Below are 17,694 nucleotides of genomic sequence, written 5' to 3'. Positions count from 1 at the left end.
AGCCATCTTGTCATCCCATCAACAAACTCGTGTTCATCGATCATGTTATTACGATTTGTATCAAAATCATTCATCACCTTCCTGACCGAATCATCGCTATTTAGTTGCACATCACCATATTTCACTGAAAGTACTAATTTTTCCAGTTCAGGCTGTGTTATAAAATTGTTCCCATCACTATCATACTGATGGAAGATTCTGCAACCATTACAAGCAAAGATTAGACACATTTGTCCTACGTGACATCCTACATGGCAATTTTGTATCCTACGTGGCATCCTACGTGCATTATGTCATGTAGGACGTGTGTGTCTGCTTGTTCAACTTTATACAAGTTTAAGTGTCTAGTCGTGTTTGGTATGACAAAGTCATTTTTCAGGAATATATATGACTCATGAGAATGTCATTTTTTTGTGTTTGGGTACCAAAAACATCACCCTTTTATCTGAGGAGCAGAGTCAAGTTTGTTACTATCAGCAACTCAGCCTCGTATATTATCAATAGTGACTCAGATCACCTCCCCAAACCTACCTAACTTAATTATGTGTAAGCAATCAATCGTGATAAAATGACCGATCCATAACTATGAGAAATGACTTCTGTCATACCAAACACACGTGATCTTTTCTTGTGATAGGACTTACAAGGAAACTTACTCTTTTATACGTTCAACATTGGGACTTCCGTCATCATTGAGAATGTGTTCAGCTTCTAATGCTTGGCTTTCAACATGCTTCAAGATTTTTGCCATTAATTGCTCAATTTCAGCTATTTCATCCCTTTGCTTCTTAGTATAATGTTGAACAACCTGTTAACATATTGAAAAGTTCTCAAATATGATAATCAGAGACGGACCCAAGATTTGAATATGAGAGAGGCACCACTATCTTTATTTATTGTTAAACATAAAGGGGAAAATAAGAGATTTTAGAGTATCGATAGCGACTCAGCTCATCACCTCATGCAAAATTCTTCTAGTAGTAGAATCATCACTTCTAACTAACATCTTAGCTTCTTCTATCCATCTTTTGCATCCTTCAACAAACTCGTCCTCATCGATTCTCGTATCATTGTTAAGGTCAAAAGCCGTCAATATTTTCGAAATAGCATAATTTTTATCAACCTTAATTTTCCCAGATTGCATATTGTTTACCAAATTCTCCAATTCAACAAGTGTTATGCTTTTGTTTGCATCCCTATCTGTCTCAGAAAATAACCTAGCAACATTTTTAGTTAGTACCAACCATCAAAAAAATAATTGCACACTTAAATATGGTATCAGAGCAGACACAGATCCAGACGTGAAACTACCTTTGGATGACCTGAATATCAGGTCGTCCTTGTTTATCAATGAGCATCCCACTTGCATGCCTTTGCATATGCTGAAGAAAAGCAGCTAGGAGATTCTCATATTTCGAATATTCTAAACTTCTTTCTTGAATCCATGGATCCAAAAGCTACAAAAAACAAGAAATCGAAAATTTTCAAGTCAATAAGAATAAAATTGCGCAATAAACGAACATATTATGTAGGCATAATACATAAATATGTCCTCAGCTGATATCTATGCCCTTTCAACTTTGGATATGCTCATGTAGACACTTAAACTTGTATAATATTGAACAAATAGATACACGCATCCTACGTGGTGTCCTATCTGTGCACATATGACTATTGGTTTGTATTGTGCTACATAAGACTCGTATGTCTACTTGTTCAATTTTATACTGTCTTACATCCAAGTTGAAAGGCATAGATGTCAGTTGAAATTAATCAAGTTAAACGACACATTTATATATTACGGCTATTATGTACTAAGCTACCACATCCCCTTATGGTGCGGTCTTTCCCCGCATTCTATATGAACATGGGATACTTCGTGCACCAAACTACTCTTTTTCTGTCATACACTACAACTCACGGAGAAAAGCAAACAACGATGGATAAAGTTTCATAGTAAAATTATATTCTTTATCGCGATTCGATATAAATTACCTGATAAATGAAGTAAGTCAATAAAAATGAGACTGAAATTACAAGTGTGGTGAAAATCACAATACGCCTTCCAAAATATGTGTTGAAAGCATTAACAAGTTGCACAAGAGCAAATGGGATCAAGGAGAGAAGCATAATTCCTGCTGTGTAATTAGTCTTTTTGTCAATTGTAACACCATTATCTGTATAATAATATTGAAGAAATTAAGATAACAACTAATTAAGCTACAATAATTAACAAGAAAAGTTGAAAGAATTTTCTTCTTTCGATGGCCATGGATAGAATTAATCGTACTTTCACTATTGTGGATCGAGTAGTAGTTTGTGTTTGACTAATTAAGTTGAAAAATACTTTTTGTCATTATTAGATCTGTAATTTGTGTTTTACTAATCAATTTGTAAAAATCTTTTGTCAATATTAGATTTGGAATTTGTGTTTGGCTAATCAATTTGAAAAATACTTTTGTCAATTTTAGGTTTGTCATTTGTGGTTGGCTAATCAATTTGAAAAACACTTTTGTCAATATTTGATCTGTAATTTGTGTTTGGCTAATCAATTTGAAGAACACTTTTGTCAATTTTAGACCTGTAATTTGTGTTTGGCTAATCAATTTGAAAAACACTATTGTCAATATTAAATCTGTAATTTGTGTTTGACTAATCAATTTGAAAAACACTTTTGTTAATATTAGATCTGTTATTTGTGTTTGGCCAAGGTCTTAAAAGTTCTTCTGGAAAGAAAAAAAAATACTTTTGTAGTTGACATAATACATAAACGTGTCCTTAAACTTGACATCAGCTGACATCTACCCCTTTCAACTTTAGGTGTGTACAAGTAGACATTTACACTTGTATAAAGGTGAACTAGTAGACACATATTGTAGGTGGTATAATATATGTAGGACGTCACACAAGATGCCACATAGGACACATTTGACTACTTATAGTTTCTTAAAAACAAACTAAAAGACACGTTTGTGTATTATGCCTCATTAGTTTCTAAAAAAACAATTTATGCATGCTACGACTCAAACATACTTATTTTTTTTTACTTAAAAGCTTGGTGAAAGAACTTAATTTTCTAAAATAAGCACTTTTTGAAAAGAAAAAGTAAAAGACTTTTTGAACTTCCGATAAGCTTAACCAAACAGACTATAAGAGCTTATAGAAAACTTACTGCTTAAAACCTGCAAAGAGTTGAAAAGTGAGTAGGATTCTGCAGGTTGCATAGTTGATTTTTGATGCTTCTCTTTTGAGCCAAATATGACACATATTCCCCACATAATAGTAAGATTAAAGACTGTGGCTCCAACATTAGTGCTTACTCCAGTAGACACCTGATTTTGAGCTTTATCTTTACTAGAAAAAACTCCTGATGCTACAATAAAAAAAAAAAAGTAGTATTAGTATCATAATAAAACCATAATTAATTGATCGGGTTAAAACAATTCAAAGATACTCTTGATATGGTGTGATATGTCTGTTTTGGGCCAAGCCAGTACGGTTTTTCCCTAAAGCCCTTAATCCATTTGAGTATACCATACCTTATAAGTAGCTTCCTTTTCTTTACTATTTTTCATGTAGGACTTTGTTCACACTCACCAATAATCTCCCTGTTGAACTAAGTTCCACATGACCCATCACTATTCACGGGAATAATTTGGAGATTAATTATGTGTCACCAAACGTCAACACAGTATTTATGATCACCAAATCCCACTAGCTTGTATGCGTCGTTAAATTATGGGCAAAGATAGAAAAACGGGCTGGGCAAAAGATATTAAGCCAAGCCCTACGCCATATTCATACTCATCTCGTCAAACTTATTGGCACTTATACCAGTTGTTGGGCTAAAACAATGTTAATTAAGATACTTTTTATGTGGTGTGATACCGTCTACTTTAGACCAAGTCTACATGGTTTTCCTCAAAATGTTTCACATCATTAAGAGTATCCAACATCTTATAAGTAACTTGCTCTTCTTTTTTTTTGGGTAACTAATTTAGTTGGACTAATCACCAAAACTTTACAAATCTTCAATTTAGCCACATTCTTACCATATAGACGTTGTTCACACCCCCAACGAAACAAGAAAAAAGGTAAACATAACGACGATAAAAATAACATTTTTACTAACCAATAACCAAGATAATCCTTGGGAAAGCCTTCAAGATTTGAAACAGAGTAGCCCCAAAGATGCCCGTACCAAGTATGTTGAAGAGAGTCTTACTTCCATTCGAGACGAGCTTTTCTCCTACGATCAACAAGTACTGATATATCGCAATTAGGAAAATGAAACCTCCAACGCTATCAGCACACGGAAAAAAACCATATATATGGTCACATTGGCCATACGTAGCTTGATTTTCGACTCGATTAACTCCATTCGAGATAAATTGATCTGAAGAATTTAATCTTAAAATCCTGCTTTGAACCTTAGTAACAACAAAAATAAATATTATTATCCATATGGAAAGGCTTTGCATTATTGAAGAATGAAGTGTATAGTATTGAATGATTGAATTCATAGATAAAAGGTTACTTTTATAGTGGAAATTCTTCACTTTATTGTCTTAGATCAACATTAGAAATTGACTATAAAAGTTAGCAATGCACACAACTGGCCAACTCCACTGGTCTGACTAATCTAGATTTGCGTTGAATAGGCCAACTTATGAAATATTGCGTTTCCTATCAAGAAATTCTCCATTTCCTAAATCGGTGCACAGGACATATGGAGTGTGAGCAATTTAACATGGGGTCCACTATTGGTAACATATTCATGTATTTACATGGTATCACAATCAGGCCCAACCCAATGAGAAGTATTCTTTTTCCAAAAATGTTTTTCGAAAATTAATTTGAAAATTAGTAATTTGTGTTTGACTAATTAATTTGAAAAATATGTTTGCGAATATTAACACCAATTTGAAATATGTGTTTACTCAAACATCATGATTTATAAATATTAAAATATATATAATAAAAAATTAAAATGAAATAATATTATTATCGTGATGATATAATGCTAGCGTCATAGGACGATTCGTCACCATGATTTTAATACAACATATTTAATCTTATTGGCTTGATTCAAATTAATTATTTCTTTTGTCCCAATTTATGTGACATTTTCCGCTTTTTGAAAGTTAAATAGCTTAAGTTTGACCGGCAATTTGCGTATGAAATCTTCAACTTTTTTGAAATGAAATTTATGTATTTGTAAACTACGTAAAAAGTATTATATGTCACAGTAACTGACAATTCAAAATTTACGGTCAAAGATAGACTTATTTGAATCTCGAAATTCAAAATGTGTCATATAAACTGAGATGGAGAGAGTAATATTTTATTCGACTTCGGATATAAAATCTTTTTTTTAAAAAAATAAAATAAAACTTATATATTTAAAAACTATATACAAAATATACTTCAAAACATTTAAAATATATATAATTAAATAGGAATAATTTCGGAGAGCTCTCCTCAGATTTGACCTCATAACACTAACCTTCGTTGTAGTTTACAATATTACGCTTATTTTCCTTATTTTAATATTTTTGTAACAAATTTTTTAATTTAATTATTATTAAATAAAAAAAATTATAATCAAACTGATTTGTCCTTTTTCTCAAAAATATCGTTAATGAAAAAATTAAAACAAACAAATTAAAACGAAAGTACATTGAAAATGATTGGGGAAGAATATAGACAAGTCTAAATAAAGTTACCAGACATCCCCTACTGACATTTCTCCATAATATATACAATTGATTGAAAGACCACCTTTTATATAAAGTTGTGACAAATTATAGTGCACTACTTGAAAATTTCAAGTAACATAATCAAACTAATGTTTATACTAATATGGCTTGTCAATGTCCACTTTTTTTTGTGTTGCTAGTGTTTAATTACAAATACTAGATGTTAAAATCATATAAAACATATGGACCCAAACCTATTATTTATTTATTTTTTAAAAAAAGGGGTATAGAGATATACATTGCACAAAAGGCGAAGATTTCGTTTTGAATTATCTTACTCCACTATCTTTAGAAAGTATCTGATAATGGAACTTAGGTCTAACACAATCTTAAAATCATTAGTTCGTAAGTTAAGTATTATGTAAGACTATACAAACAGACGATATATTTGTGCAATCAACATGGCTGAATGTAATTATTTAGTTATAGGTTCATTTGAATCTAATATTTTTTACTAGAAACATAATGTTATTACGTAAAAATCCGTTAAAATGCAACAAATAGTAGGTTTAAACATTTGACTTAGAAAGTACAACATGTTCGATATTAAGAATCTTAAAGATTGAATCGATAGAGAACTTAAGTCTTGAATTTATTTTTGGCAACCAAGGTGGGACAATTAATACCCACGGACCATTGCACGCGTAGTGTTAGTATATTTAGAGTTTGAACAAACATAATATGTAAGTTTAACATCGGATAAATTAAGAATCAAGACGGATCTAGCTTTAATGTCATGTAAAGAAGATGAATCTTCGTCTTAATTCAATTAAAATGCTAATGACTAAATTAAACAATGCTAATTATTTATTTAAGATTCAAATTGCTCGATTTAATTAAGGATTATTAAAGTATCTCAAAGACAAAAACATGTTTAATACCAAATGAATGTGGATTAAGACGATGTGAATGTGAATATTGATAAACTAGCAATCAAGATAAATTGCACTTCCTCTGTTTCAATTTATGTAGTGAAAATATATTTCATAAGTTATAATTTACACTAATTGACTCATCCCCTCCCCCTCTTACTCATCCCCGGTCCTTACTCCATTGTATTTGCCTAAATTACATATAAACGATACTTGAGAAAATGTTTTTTATTTATTTTACCGAACATCGAAAAATAAGTAAGAAAGTCCGTTAGAAAGAAATTAATGTGACTATTGATACAAGAAAATGAATAAATTGTACTTCTACTTCAGTTTAGGTAGGAAAAACAAGTTTCGTAATAAGTGACAATCCACATTGATTGTTTCCTTTTCGTCGCCTCCCACAATCCCACTCATCCCCCATCTGTGCAGCCGAAACCATCACAGTGCTTATCTAGATTATATATAAATATACTTGGGATAATATTTTCTGATTACTTGATCAGTTTATGTCGAGAACATTTTCCTTCCAACCAAACACACCCTTCATCCTCTACTTTTTCTAGAGGGGGGAAAGGAAGGGAACCATGCTTTTTGGAATGAAATCTTCACGTAAATAGCTAAACAAATTTCCTATTTACTTTTTCTAATCAGTATACATAGATTATAGACTAATTACACACAAACATACACATTATGCATGAAATATACATCTATCAACTATTTTTAATTTAATCAGTCGGATTAAATTAATTCTTCTTATGGAATCTTTATTATAGGCTTGACTTTAAAAAAATATTCCATGCCAAATTAAAAAAACTCCTACCCTCACATCCTTCCTAAACAAAAGGAGAGGTAATTTGTTATTTCATTTGAGGTAAAATCATTAATCCATTTTATTATAATCTCTCTCTCTCCCCCACTTTCTCCCCCTCTCTCCAAAAGAAAAAAAAACTAATTAACAAGAAAGAGCTTGTCATTAAAAGAGAGGTGAAAGGTAAAAAAAAAAATTACTCAAAAAGAGAAAGTGGTTTGTTTGTTTTTCAATTCATATGTAGAAAAAGAAAACATCATTAGCAAATAAATAATATTTAATTAAAAGAGGAAAAATGGGGGCATATAGAGCTGATGAAGATTATGATTATTTATTTAAAGTTGTTCTTATAGGTGATTCTGGTGTTGGCAAATCAAATTTGCTTTCTCGTTTTACAAAAAATGAATTTAGCCAAGAATCTAAATCTACAATTGGTGTTGAATTTGCTACAAGAACAATTCATGTTGATGATAAGATTATCAAAGCTCAGATTTGGGACACTGCTGGTCAAGAAAGGTGTCAATTCTCTCTCTATTTATTTGATTAAATCGTAACGGATTCAGAATTTTAACTCGATTAGTTTTTTGCACTAGGGTAGGGAAGGAAGAGTAGTAAAAAACAAAAGTATTTATGTCAATCCTACGTTACAATTCATTGTTTTCTTATAAAATTTCTAGTTAGATGATCGCAGTGGCGGAGCCAGAAAATTTAACAAGGGGGTTCAAAATCTGAAAAGTAAACACACGAACTAGTGGAAGGGGGTTCGACATCTATTATAAATATCTAAAAAATAATTTTAACCATGTATAAATAGTAATATTTTTCGCCGAGGGGGGTCGGATGACCCCCTCATTACATGCTGCCTCCGCCACTGGATGATCGTTGTGTCCACTATTTTTACGATATCGCCCTTACCGTCCCGCGAATTATCTAATTATTTTTCATGTCTCATAAAAAAGGTATCGAGCCATCACTAGCGCATATTATCGAGGAGCAGTGGGTGCCTTACTTGTTTATGACATTACTCGTCATGTAACGTTTGAAAATGTTGCAAGATGGCTCAAAGAACTCAGAGACCACACAGACCAAAACATCGTCGTCATGCTCGTCGGAAACAAGGCGGATCTCCGCCACCTCCGAGCCGTCCCCACAGGCGAATCGAGCGGTTTTGCAGAAAGAGAGAACACATTCTTCATGGAAACATCTGCACTTGAGGCACTCAATGTTGAAAATGCCTTCACAGAAGTACTCACTCAGATATATCGAGTTGTTAGTCGAAAAACTCTTGATATTGGAGATGATCCAACTTCTGTGCCAAGAGGACAAACAATTAACATTGGGAAAGATGATGTATCTGCTGTTAAGAAGGGTGGATGTTGTTCCGGTTAAGCAAAAAGATCAATCCAGAGGTGAATCCAGAATCTAGAGTCAATGGGTTCAGAATGGTCAGTACGATCTTTGTTTTTGGTATACACACAATTTGAGAAGAAAATAATGGATTCAGTTGAACCCACCCTAGATCCACCTTTGGATGCAAGTATATATATACACACACATCAAATCCCATTTTCAACAAATGTAAATTAGGCAAAAGAACTAATAGCATATTATTTTGTGGAGGAAATTAAAGGGGGGTGGAAGTACATTTAGCTTAAAAGTTTACTTGTTTTATATTTTTCATGTGTAATTTGTAAATCAAGGGAATTTCAGCTAAGGAAACTTTCTTGTTACAAAAAATGTTTGCAATAGACTGAATGTTACATTTTGCTTCACCAACCTAAAATAGAAATAAAGGTGGTTTTTTTTCTCTTTTCTAAATGAACGAAAAGAAACACATTCTTTTCTTTTATCTTCTTCTATGCCAAGAGGGCAAAGCTAGAGTTCTAGTTACGAGTTCAGCAGAACTCAATTGTTTTTACTCAAAAACTTGTATTTGTGTTGAGAAGTCCACTTCATATGTAACTTCAAACATTTGTGCACAACAATCCTTGGGAGTTTCTTGGGTAGTTTATCAGGATTCAGGGGGCAGATGCTTCCTAAGAGTAACAGAGACGTGCAAAGGGACACCTAAGCTAGGATCCTGCTCGTGAGCATAATTCTCAAGTAAACATTGGAGGATCCGACACGCACCTGTTAAGATTTTTTAAGAGTCTGAGCAACATAGGTTTGGGATGGATCAGGTGTCTTCCACCCAATGGTTTTCTGCTTCCTTGTTAGTGGATGCAATAACTAGACAAAAGTAAAGTTTGTGGGAAGTCTTCTTTTATGTCTTGTCTGTACGAAAGTTGGCTACACGTTGTGACTAGCTCACTTTTGCATTAACGTGAGAATACAAAGGTTGTTCTTCAACCACACTACGCTGCAGCGATGCCAACTAAACTCACATTTAGGATGAGATCAGACTAGAAGAAACGAAATAGAAATGTAAATCTCCCTTGATCCTTTATACCTGGAAAAAGTCTTGTCCAGCACTGTAACTAGTTGTACAAATATTGAATGGGGCGGTGCCAAAAGTGTTCATCTACTATTTTCAGTAACTGGTCTTACCAAAGCAAATGAACTTTGGGGATTCGTTGACATCAATAATTCCAGTACAACAGCATCACTGGGGCGGCTTATCTTGAGACCTTGTTCTATCAAGTCTGCATTCAAAGATTGTCCTCACTAAGTAGCTGACATCATCATATGCTTAGACGTTTGTAAGAAAGAAATAGCTTAGTGTGAATGTTCGTATTTACCAGGAGAAAGCATTTCCGTTCCATAGAGCTCTTTCACTAAAGGGTTTGCTTCCCATTGACTTTCAGCAACACGACTTGTAGGCAGGAATCCAACAATTTTACCATCCCCAGATAAAACAACCTGATTGGCATACGTATATAAGCACATCAACTATGATAAACATATCTAAACCAACAACTTCCAGGAACATATGAACTAGCCAATTGAAAACGTTCATGACAAATTTGTAGCCATGTTCAACTGGCAACTATAGAAGAGTTGAATTCCAGATGAGAAAAATAAGTTAAAAAAGGGCAGAGAAAGGCCTTACAAGAAAAGAAAAGCTAAAATCAGAAGTGATGGAAGCTGAGGAAAAAGTAGCAATGACAGTAGGATCTTCAACACTCAAATTTTATAATTTGCAAATTCGACTCCAATTAGCTCATTTCAGGAAATTTTGATTCATTTATCAAGGCGGTCCTATAGTTGTGAACAGGATTATTGCGTGATCTAAAACTTAGATCAAGCATTCAAGCTTGATAACTAGCTTGTTTAATTGTGCTTGTCCATAAAATGCAGTGGTTAGCTCTTACATTTCTCACTTATTCCCAAAGGAATATATTTGGCTAAATGTTCACAAAAGACCAAAGCCTTCCGTTGTCCTAGATTCTAACCATAACTAGCACAACACCATGTCTATCCTGATTATAGTTAATCTTGTGTTTTTACGTTCATAATCATAAAAAAGAGAAACTAAACCCAGAAACTGCATCCTAAGAAGAGACCTGATAACTGGCAATATCTTGTGCAGCTGCTTTCATCTCATCTTCAATTCCTTCCGATGGCGTGGAGCTGGAATTGAGATCTAACACTTTGGAATCCATCTCATTCTTCAGGTATATTGGAAGCTCCCCAATCCAAGCAGAGCTGCCAGAACCCATCACTGCATCTCCAGGCCAACAATAAAATTCCTTGATTCTCCTAACAATGGAGACACAGTAATCTTCCAACTACAGAAACAAAGAGCATTTGGCAATGTGACAATATTACCTACTGATAAAAAGAGACAGAACGCCTAGGGTAAAATGATAATCAACTTAAAAGTGTAAAAAACAATAAAAGTGGCCAATAATGCAAAAGCATGTATCATCCACTACATGGTCATAGTAAATATGGACTACAACAAATAGAAACAGTAACTTCTTATGACAGGTAATAGAACTGAGGGTGTGTTTGAACAAATAAAAGCCATACCTTGCAAGATTCCATGGACTGAGGCTGAATAGAGATCATGTCAGATGAATTGACTGGATTAACATCCGGACGATAGTGCTTTCTAATCGGGAGATAAGGAAGATAACGTTGACCAAGAATTCTTATAGCAACAAGAAAAATTCCACTTGCAAGGACCATAGAGATTGCCTTTGACATAGAAATGCTTCTCTAGAATCCAGAAGGTGAAAATGTTATTATCCATTTGGTTCCAGAAGACATCTTTTGTACTTGAACTAATCATTTAAATAAAAGAAAAATTATATTCATGTCCGATACTCCCAGAAGATAGAGAAAGCATGAATGTGAAGGAAGGCAATATCAAAGAAGATACCAACTAGCCATTCAGGGATTCATGTGTCAGTCAAACACAAACCACTACGAAAAGGGAGTGTTCAAATACTTCAATAGCTAACTAACGAGGGTGCTTTTTTTTTTTGGATGACAAGGGAAACCCGCAGCCGCTACCCTTTGGGTGCGCACAAGGTAAAAACCCCACTCCTATGCAATAGCTCGCAACGAGGGTGCTTTATTAAAACTGTATTTGTTTACAAATTAAAATTTTAAAAAGAAGAATGGTTACAGAAGAAATTATCAATTCATAGATAATAACAAATAAAGCAGAGGCATGTAAAGAGCTTATATATCATACCTTGCTAGATGGCGAATTGAAAGATTTTGCAATAACACCCGATGATAATTGTTTGTAGGGAAGTGTATAGACATCTTCATAATACATATCTAGAATGTCACTTAGACCAACCTGAAAAAGTAAAACAAGACAATAATTATTACAGATGATTACAATGCCCATGAAGTGTGGACTTCAAATGAAATTTTTCCAGTAGATCATATCACATCTTAACCTGAGTCTTATAAGCAGACCAAAAAGGAAAAGCATTTGGAAACACCTTGGGAGATATAAGCATTTGATGACAGAGATGTTTGTAGTCTATTGGCTTCACACACTCCAATTCCTTCACTATTGATACACACCTACGAGGAGGGTTCATCAACTAAAATAAAATGGATGACCTAATACACGGCTCACTATTAGAAGTCAAGGTTGCAAATTTTAGAACCTTATGCTTTGGGAACAAATAACCTGTATGAACAACCAAAACCAAGGTGCTAGAAGACTAATGTGGTCAAATCTTTAGCATTTACAACTTTTTCTAAACAATCTTGACATGACAAAAGAGGGAACTATAAGTAAGAAACTAAAGACCTTTTAAGAAAGGTATAACTCAGAGTGCTTTCTCAAAAGTTATATGTCAGAGTGACACTAACGAGAGCTTCCAAGGGGAAGGGAAAATTGAAAATGAAACTGAGTCCAATTTTTCTATTAGAGCCCAACACACACATTAAATTACTACTCCCTCCATTTCAATTTGTTTGCCTTTTTTTGACTTGGCACGAAGTTTAAGAAAGTAAAGAAGACTCTTGAATCTTGTGGTCTTCAACTAAAGATATGTAAAATGTACCAAAATGTCTTTAATCTTTTGTGGTCTTAAATATACCATGTGGAAAGTTGGAACTACAGAGTTGCCAAAAAAGGGAAAGATGCATTCTTTTTAAACGGACTAAAAAGGAAAGTAAGACAAACAAATTGAATAGAAGGAGTATATAGAAACTAAAATTGCTATATATATATATATATAGACACACACACATAAAAGTCCCAAACAGCTGAAACTACAATGCAAAACTAGTCAATTGGCCAATGAGAAACAAGAAACGGCTCTAGCAAAACTGACCATTCAAGATTTGACACTAGTATAAATGTTAAGACATTTTTCTTCATATGTGCATTCCTAGTGTTAAATCTTCCAAAGACTAAGGCAATCAAACTTTTCAACCTTTTATTGCATAGCCATAGACAATAAGTAGGAGTGTTCGTGGTTCGGTTGGTTAAAACCAAAACCAAAACAATCTAATCGATTTTTTAAATTTCTAAAACCAAACCTAACAAAAAAATAACCGTCGGTTGGGTTATTGTCGATTTGGTTTGGTTTGGTTTGGTTTTTCTGATTTTTTTGGTTTGAAAGTAATAAATTTTTTGAGGGCATACGTATCTCGATAGACACAAACATCTAGTACATCTAGTACATGAACAATCTATAGGAAAGCTATTGTCGGTTCAATTAAGCAATACTAGAGTTATTATTAGAGAACAAAGTGATACAAGTAAGAGAAAGTGTGACTATCTTATGTGAGGTAGGGCAGATAATGACTAAAGTAATGGATTTTGATGGACTTGGACTTAGGATTGTAATAGTTGGGCTAAAATTTAAGTGTTGGGCTTGAAAAAATGATGAAGTTAGACTTACATTAGACTTAAGTTAATTAAAATTTAAAAATATTTTATTTATGAATAATATATAAATAATTATAAAATTTATATATCTAATTTATCGGTTCGGTTTGGTTATTTTTGCAGTTGTTTTTTGGTAAAACCAAAACCAAACCAAATAATATCGGTTTTCAAAATTTAAAACCAAACTAAATATCAATTTTTTAATCGGTTTGGTTCCTACTGCGGTTCGGTTTGGTTTTTTAACCATAACCATGAACAGCCCTAACCATAAGCAAATTCTCCACCAATGCATCAGCTTACCCCATAGGGTGACTAGGTTCAAACTCTTCTAGTGCTAGGCAAACCAGAGATAAATATTGGAGAATTTAATGGTTCTGAATTAATCAAATCAACAAAGCAAAGCACAACACAGTGAAACAGTACTTACAGAATGCAGGTATCTCTTGATAATTGTCCACAAATACTAAAACATCATCAACCCCAATGATAAGTGATGTCTATTCGAGTAACTCATGACTAACTAGTGCCTCAAGGCAAAGGAGCTAATTTAGTTATCTTTATATGATACTTTTTGATGAAGTATCTGTTGTATGATATACATTTCATTAACCTTAAAGCTGATGCAAGAAACAGAAATGCAGAGAACATGGAGTTACCATTTGGGAGTGAGTCAGAAAAACCTCCCATGTGTTTGTTGTTGTTTCCTTCCACCCTTCAAATTTCACTTTGTCAAGTTTCTCGGCATCAATCTGCAATTTGTAAGCAGGTACACACTCACTCAGCCAAGTAATAAATTCAGGGCCTCCAATTTGTTCCAGTTTGGAGTATGCACTTGAAGTTAACCAATTGCCTATCCATCTTCCCTCCCTTGGTCTGTAATTCGCCCTTTCGGAAGAAAATTTCTGGAGCAAAACATTGGCATTTGCAACTATCTCATATTCCATTAAGTTGTATAGAGTAACAGAGGAATCTTTTGAGACAATGCTTTTATGTGTGTCAAACCAGGGGAAAAACTTCTTTGCGGCTCCACCAGGAGTTCCATTAAAGAAATGTTTTTTTGTGCTTTCGAGAGCAGAAAGACAAATAACTTCTGCAATAACAGAAATGACTCGTTCATCTGATGACTTGATGGCAAAAGATGGAGGTACCTGCTGATAGGAAAGGAATAACAGAACTCAACCTATCAGTATCATGTAGCACCTGCAAGGCAAAAATTATAAATTTTTAAAGAGCATAATGAACGGAATTACAAGATAAAAAGATAGAAACATTAAAAAAGCTCCCCACCTCTCTTGGTGTTTCAAGATCATCCATATTCCTTTCTGTTCCTGGTATAAAAAGTACTAGTTCAAAGTTCCAAAGATGTTGCAACGTTACTTGTCTAAATGTCATGGCAAGTATATTTGTAGACGTCGTCCCGGAAAGCATCTCTTTAGTTATGGTACTTCTAAGCTTATGGGCTTTCTCCATAACTTTTCTTGCTGGTAAGAACTGCCAGAATGTCAAACTTTAGACACACTATAACCATCATTGCAATAAACAGAATCAAGGGCATGAAACTTTGCCACAAAAAAATGAAGATCAGCTACATATGAAAATGGCCCTTGCATTTCCGTGCCTCGAGCAATGGGTCACGGAAGTAGCAATTCTACCATTGTTTTAAGATAGGCCTTGCTTAATGATGCAGGATAAACAGAACAAAACTTTCTTCTAGGTAGATTAAGCAAATGAAGCAAAGTTTACATATGCATTAATTTTCAAATATCAGACACAACTATATTAGTGCTTCTGAAGTAGCAATACTACCATTATCTCAATACCAGACCTTGCTAATTGATGCAGTATGAACAGAAGAAAACTTACTTCTAGGTAGATTAAACAAATGAAATTACTTCTACAAATGCACAAGTAAAGTCTAATTTTTCAAATATCAGTCACAACTTATATTAGTGCTTCTGAAGTAGCAGTTCTACCATCATCTCAATACTTGGCCTTGCTTAATGATGCAGGATAAACAGAATAAAACTTACTTTTCAGGTCAATTAAACAAATGAAGTTGATTTAACATATGCACAAGAAAAGTCTACTTTTAAAAAAATATTAGCACAAACCAGGGGCAGAGCCAGGGTACCACAAGGGGTTCATCCCAACCGCCTTCATCGAAAAATTCCACTATGTAAATAATGTCAAAATTATATTTTTATGTATATATAGTAGATATTGAATCCCCAACACACCCAGGGACAGAGCCGAGGTACTGCTAGGGGTTCAACCCTTCGTCCAAAACTTTCACTATACATATAATGTCAAAATTATTTTTTATGTAAAAATGTAATGTTGAATTCCTTAGTTCTTCGTGTGTTTACCTCTTTGTATTTGAGCACTCTAAGTAAAAATCAGGGCTCCACCATTGAGCACAACTATATTATTACATCGACATAAACTCACCCGTCTATTAAAAATAATACTTTGCTCACCAGTCTAGATATGCACACGTGAAGTCTAATATTCAAATATCAGCACAACTATATTACTCTCAATGTCCCAATTAAAGTATCTTACATTCCTTTTTGATCTATCTCGGAAAAAGTCATTCTTTCTATATTTAGTAAGTTTTCCAATTCCGACATTCTACTTACAAGTTTAAAGACTACACATCTTTAATTTGCAAACACGAAATTCAAAAGTCTCTTTATTTTCTAAACTCCATGTCCAGTCAAACTAAAACACTTAAATTGGGGAAGAAGGAGTAGTACTTGTACATAAATTCACCAGTCTAGTAGAAATAGTACTGTGCTCACAAGTCTACATATGCACAAGTGAAGTCTAATTATTCAACTATCAGCACAACTATATTACTCCTACTGCCCCAACTTAAGTGTCTTACTTTCCTTTTTGGTTTGTCCCAAAAAGAGTCCCTCTTTATATATTTAGTGAGTTTTCCAATTCCAACATTCCACCGGCTAATGCAAAATTCAAAATTCAAAATTCTCTCTATTTCTTAAACTTTGTCTCCAGACAAACTGAAACACTTAAATTGGGACGGAAGGAGTAGTACTTGTACATAAACTCACCAGTCTAGTAGAAATAGTACTATGCGCATCAGAAGGTCCCGGAAACAATGTTTCAACAACCATAGCATCCATACCAGCGGCAATATGTTCTCCAGCAGCTTCACCACCGTCCGCCGCAGCAGCAGTGAGTGCCTGCTGGAAGTCAACAGCACCAACCAATGTGAGTCGAGCTAAATCGTTCTCATAAGTTCTTAAACAAGGTACAGATTTCTCATCTCCGTCGAAATCAGCTACTGCCTCGAGGATGTTTTCCTCTGTCATCGGCTTAAACGGCTTCTGCTGCGCCGAGCATGAAATGGAACGACTACGGTTTCTGTAAGGTGTGAAGTATAAGTTCCGGATGAACAAAGGACATTTTCTGATTGCGTAATTGGTTTCCGGTGAGATTGAATTGGCCAGAGAGTGAGTGAGAGTAAGTGTGAACGCCATTGTTGAGGGGCTTCAGATGGCTAGGGTTTATTTCAAATTCGGCGCGTTCTGGCGGGTACTCCGTAATTGGGGCTCCGACTTTTGAGTGTGAATAAACGGGTGATTTGGAAGGATGCTTTTGGTTCTTCTATCCTTTTCGAATTTTGAGATTCAAATACGTTTTTTAATTATAATTAATTTTATAATTTTTTACATATTTTGAATTATCAATCATTATAATCTATAGTATTCCTTTTACCTTATTTACAAAAAAGTAAATGATACTTAAAAGATTTATTAAAAATAAAGTTTGGTTATCGATTTTTGAATTGTGCCACATCAATTGGGAAAAAGGGAATAGTAAAAAAATGCTTTCATTTTAATATAAAAATGAGATAGTGATCAAAAACACATATGCAATGTTATATGTTTGCGTGTTTTATACCTAAACTATCTTGTG

General features: G+C 33.9%; 3 protein-coding genes across 4 annotated transcripts in view; 1 reads left to right on the top strand and 2 right to left on the bottom strand.

Annotated features, from left to right (window-relative positions):
* The window catches only part of LOC125859167 (sodium/calcium exchanger NCL-like), a 14,268-nt gene extending 9,753 nt beyond the window's left edge, over window positions 1-4,515 (bottom strand). The window contains exons 1-7 of the mRNA XM_049538875.1: window positions 4,133-4,515; window positions 3,173-3,373; window positions 1,996-2,177; window positions 1,312-1,457; window positions 959-1,217; window positions 657-808; window positions 4-198 (exon numbers count right to left, since the gene is read on the bottom strand). Coding sequence (XP_049394832.1) covers window positions 4-198; window positions 657-808; window positions 959-1,217; window positions 1,312-1,457; window positions 1,996-2,177; window positions 3,173-3,373; window positions 4,133-4,481 — 1,484 coding nt within the window. The 5' untranslated portion in view covers window positions 4,482-4,515. The remainder of the gene's footprint in view (window positions 1-3; window positions 199-656; window positions 809-958; window positions 1,218-1,311; window positions 1,458-1,995; window positions 2,178-3,172; window positions 3,374-4,132) is intronic.
* A 3,047-nt stretch (window positions 4,516-7,562) lies between these two features.
* On the top strand, window positions 7,563-9,223 carry LOC125858074 (ras-related protein RABA1f-like). Its single transcript, XM_049537751.1, has 2 exons — window positions 7,563-7,961; window positions 8,405-9,223. Exons 1-2 carry the CDS (start codon window positions 7,741-7,743, stop codon window positions 8,832-8,834), a joined length of 651 nt encoding a protein of 216 aa, XP_049393708.1. The 5' UTR covers window positions 7,563-7,740; the 3' UTR covers window positions 8,835-9,223.
* A 647-nt stretch (window positions 9,224-9,870) lies between these two features.
* Window positions 9,871-17,340, bottom strand: LOC125858072 (uncharacterized). Of its 2 annotated transcripts, none has more exons than XM_049537748.1 (8): window positions 16,827-17,340; window positions 15,040-15,243; window positions 14,409-14,903; window positions 12,088-12,198; window positions 11,418-11,606; window positions 10,949-11,173; window positions 10,184-10,304; window positions 9,871-10,087 (listed from the first exon to the last, which is right to left on the bottom strand). In XM_049537748.1, exons 1-8 carry the CDS (start codon window positions 17,253-17,255, stop codon window positions 9,963-9,965), a joined length of 1,899 nt encoding a protein of 632 aa, XP_049393705.1. In that variant the 5' UTR covers window positions 17,256-17,340; the 3' UTR covers window positions 9,871-9,962. The 2 variants fall into 2 exon arrangements, with proteins under 2 accessions (XP_049393705.1, XP_049393706.1); XM_049537749.1 differs by having other exon boundaries at window positions 14,409-14,900.
* Window positions 17,341-17,694: the final 354 nt, after the last annotated feature.

This window comes from Solanum stenotomum, chromosome 3 (genome assembly GCF_019186545.1).
Source record: "Solanum stenotomum isolate F172 chromosome 3, ASM1918654v1, whole genome shotgun sequence".
Classification (NCBI taxonomy): domain Eukaryota; kingdom Viridiplantae; phylum Streptophyta; class Magnoliopsida; order Solanales; family Solanaceae; genus Solanum; species Solanum stenotomum.
The sequence above is the reverse complement of the archived record's forward strand: the minus strand, read 5'-3'. Positions and strand labels throughout refer to the sequence as shown.

Excerpts from the sequence above, each read along its gene's own strand:
- LOC125858074 (XM_049537751.1), top strand. The coding sequence starts at position 7,741 with ATGGGGGCATATAGAGCTGATGAAGATTATGATTATTTATTTAAAGTT. Across the intron at positions 7,962-8,404 it reads GACACTGCTGGTCAAGAAAG|GTATCGAGCCATCACTAGCG; the intron begins GTGTCAATTCTC and ends CTCATAAAAAAG.
- LOC125858072 (XM_049537748.1), bottom strand. The coding sequence starts at position 17,255 with ATGGCGTTCACACTTACTCTCACTCACTCTCTGGCCAATTCAATCTCA. Across the intron at positions 11,607-12,087 it reads TCAATTCGCCATCTAGCAAG|AGAAGCATTTCTATGTCAAA; the intron begins GTATGATATATA and ends TCTGGATTCTAG. Across the intron at positions 11,174-11,417 it reads AGTCCATGGAATCTTGCAAG|TTGGAAGATTACTGTGTCTC; the intron begins GTATGGCTTTTA and ends TTGTTTCTGTAG.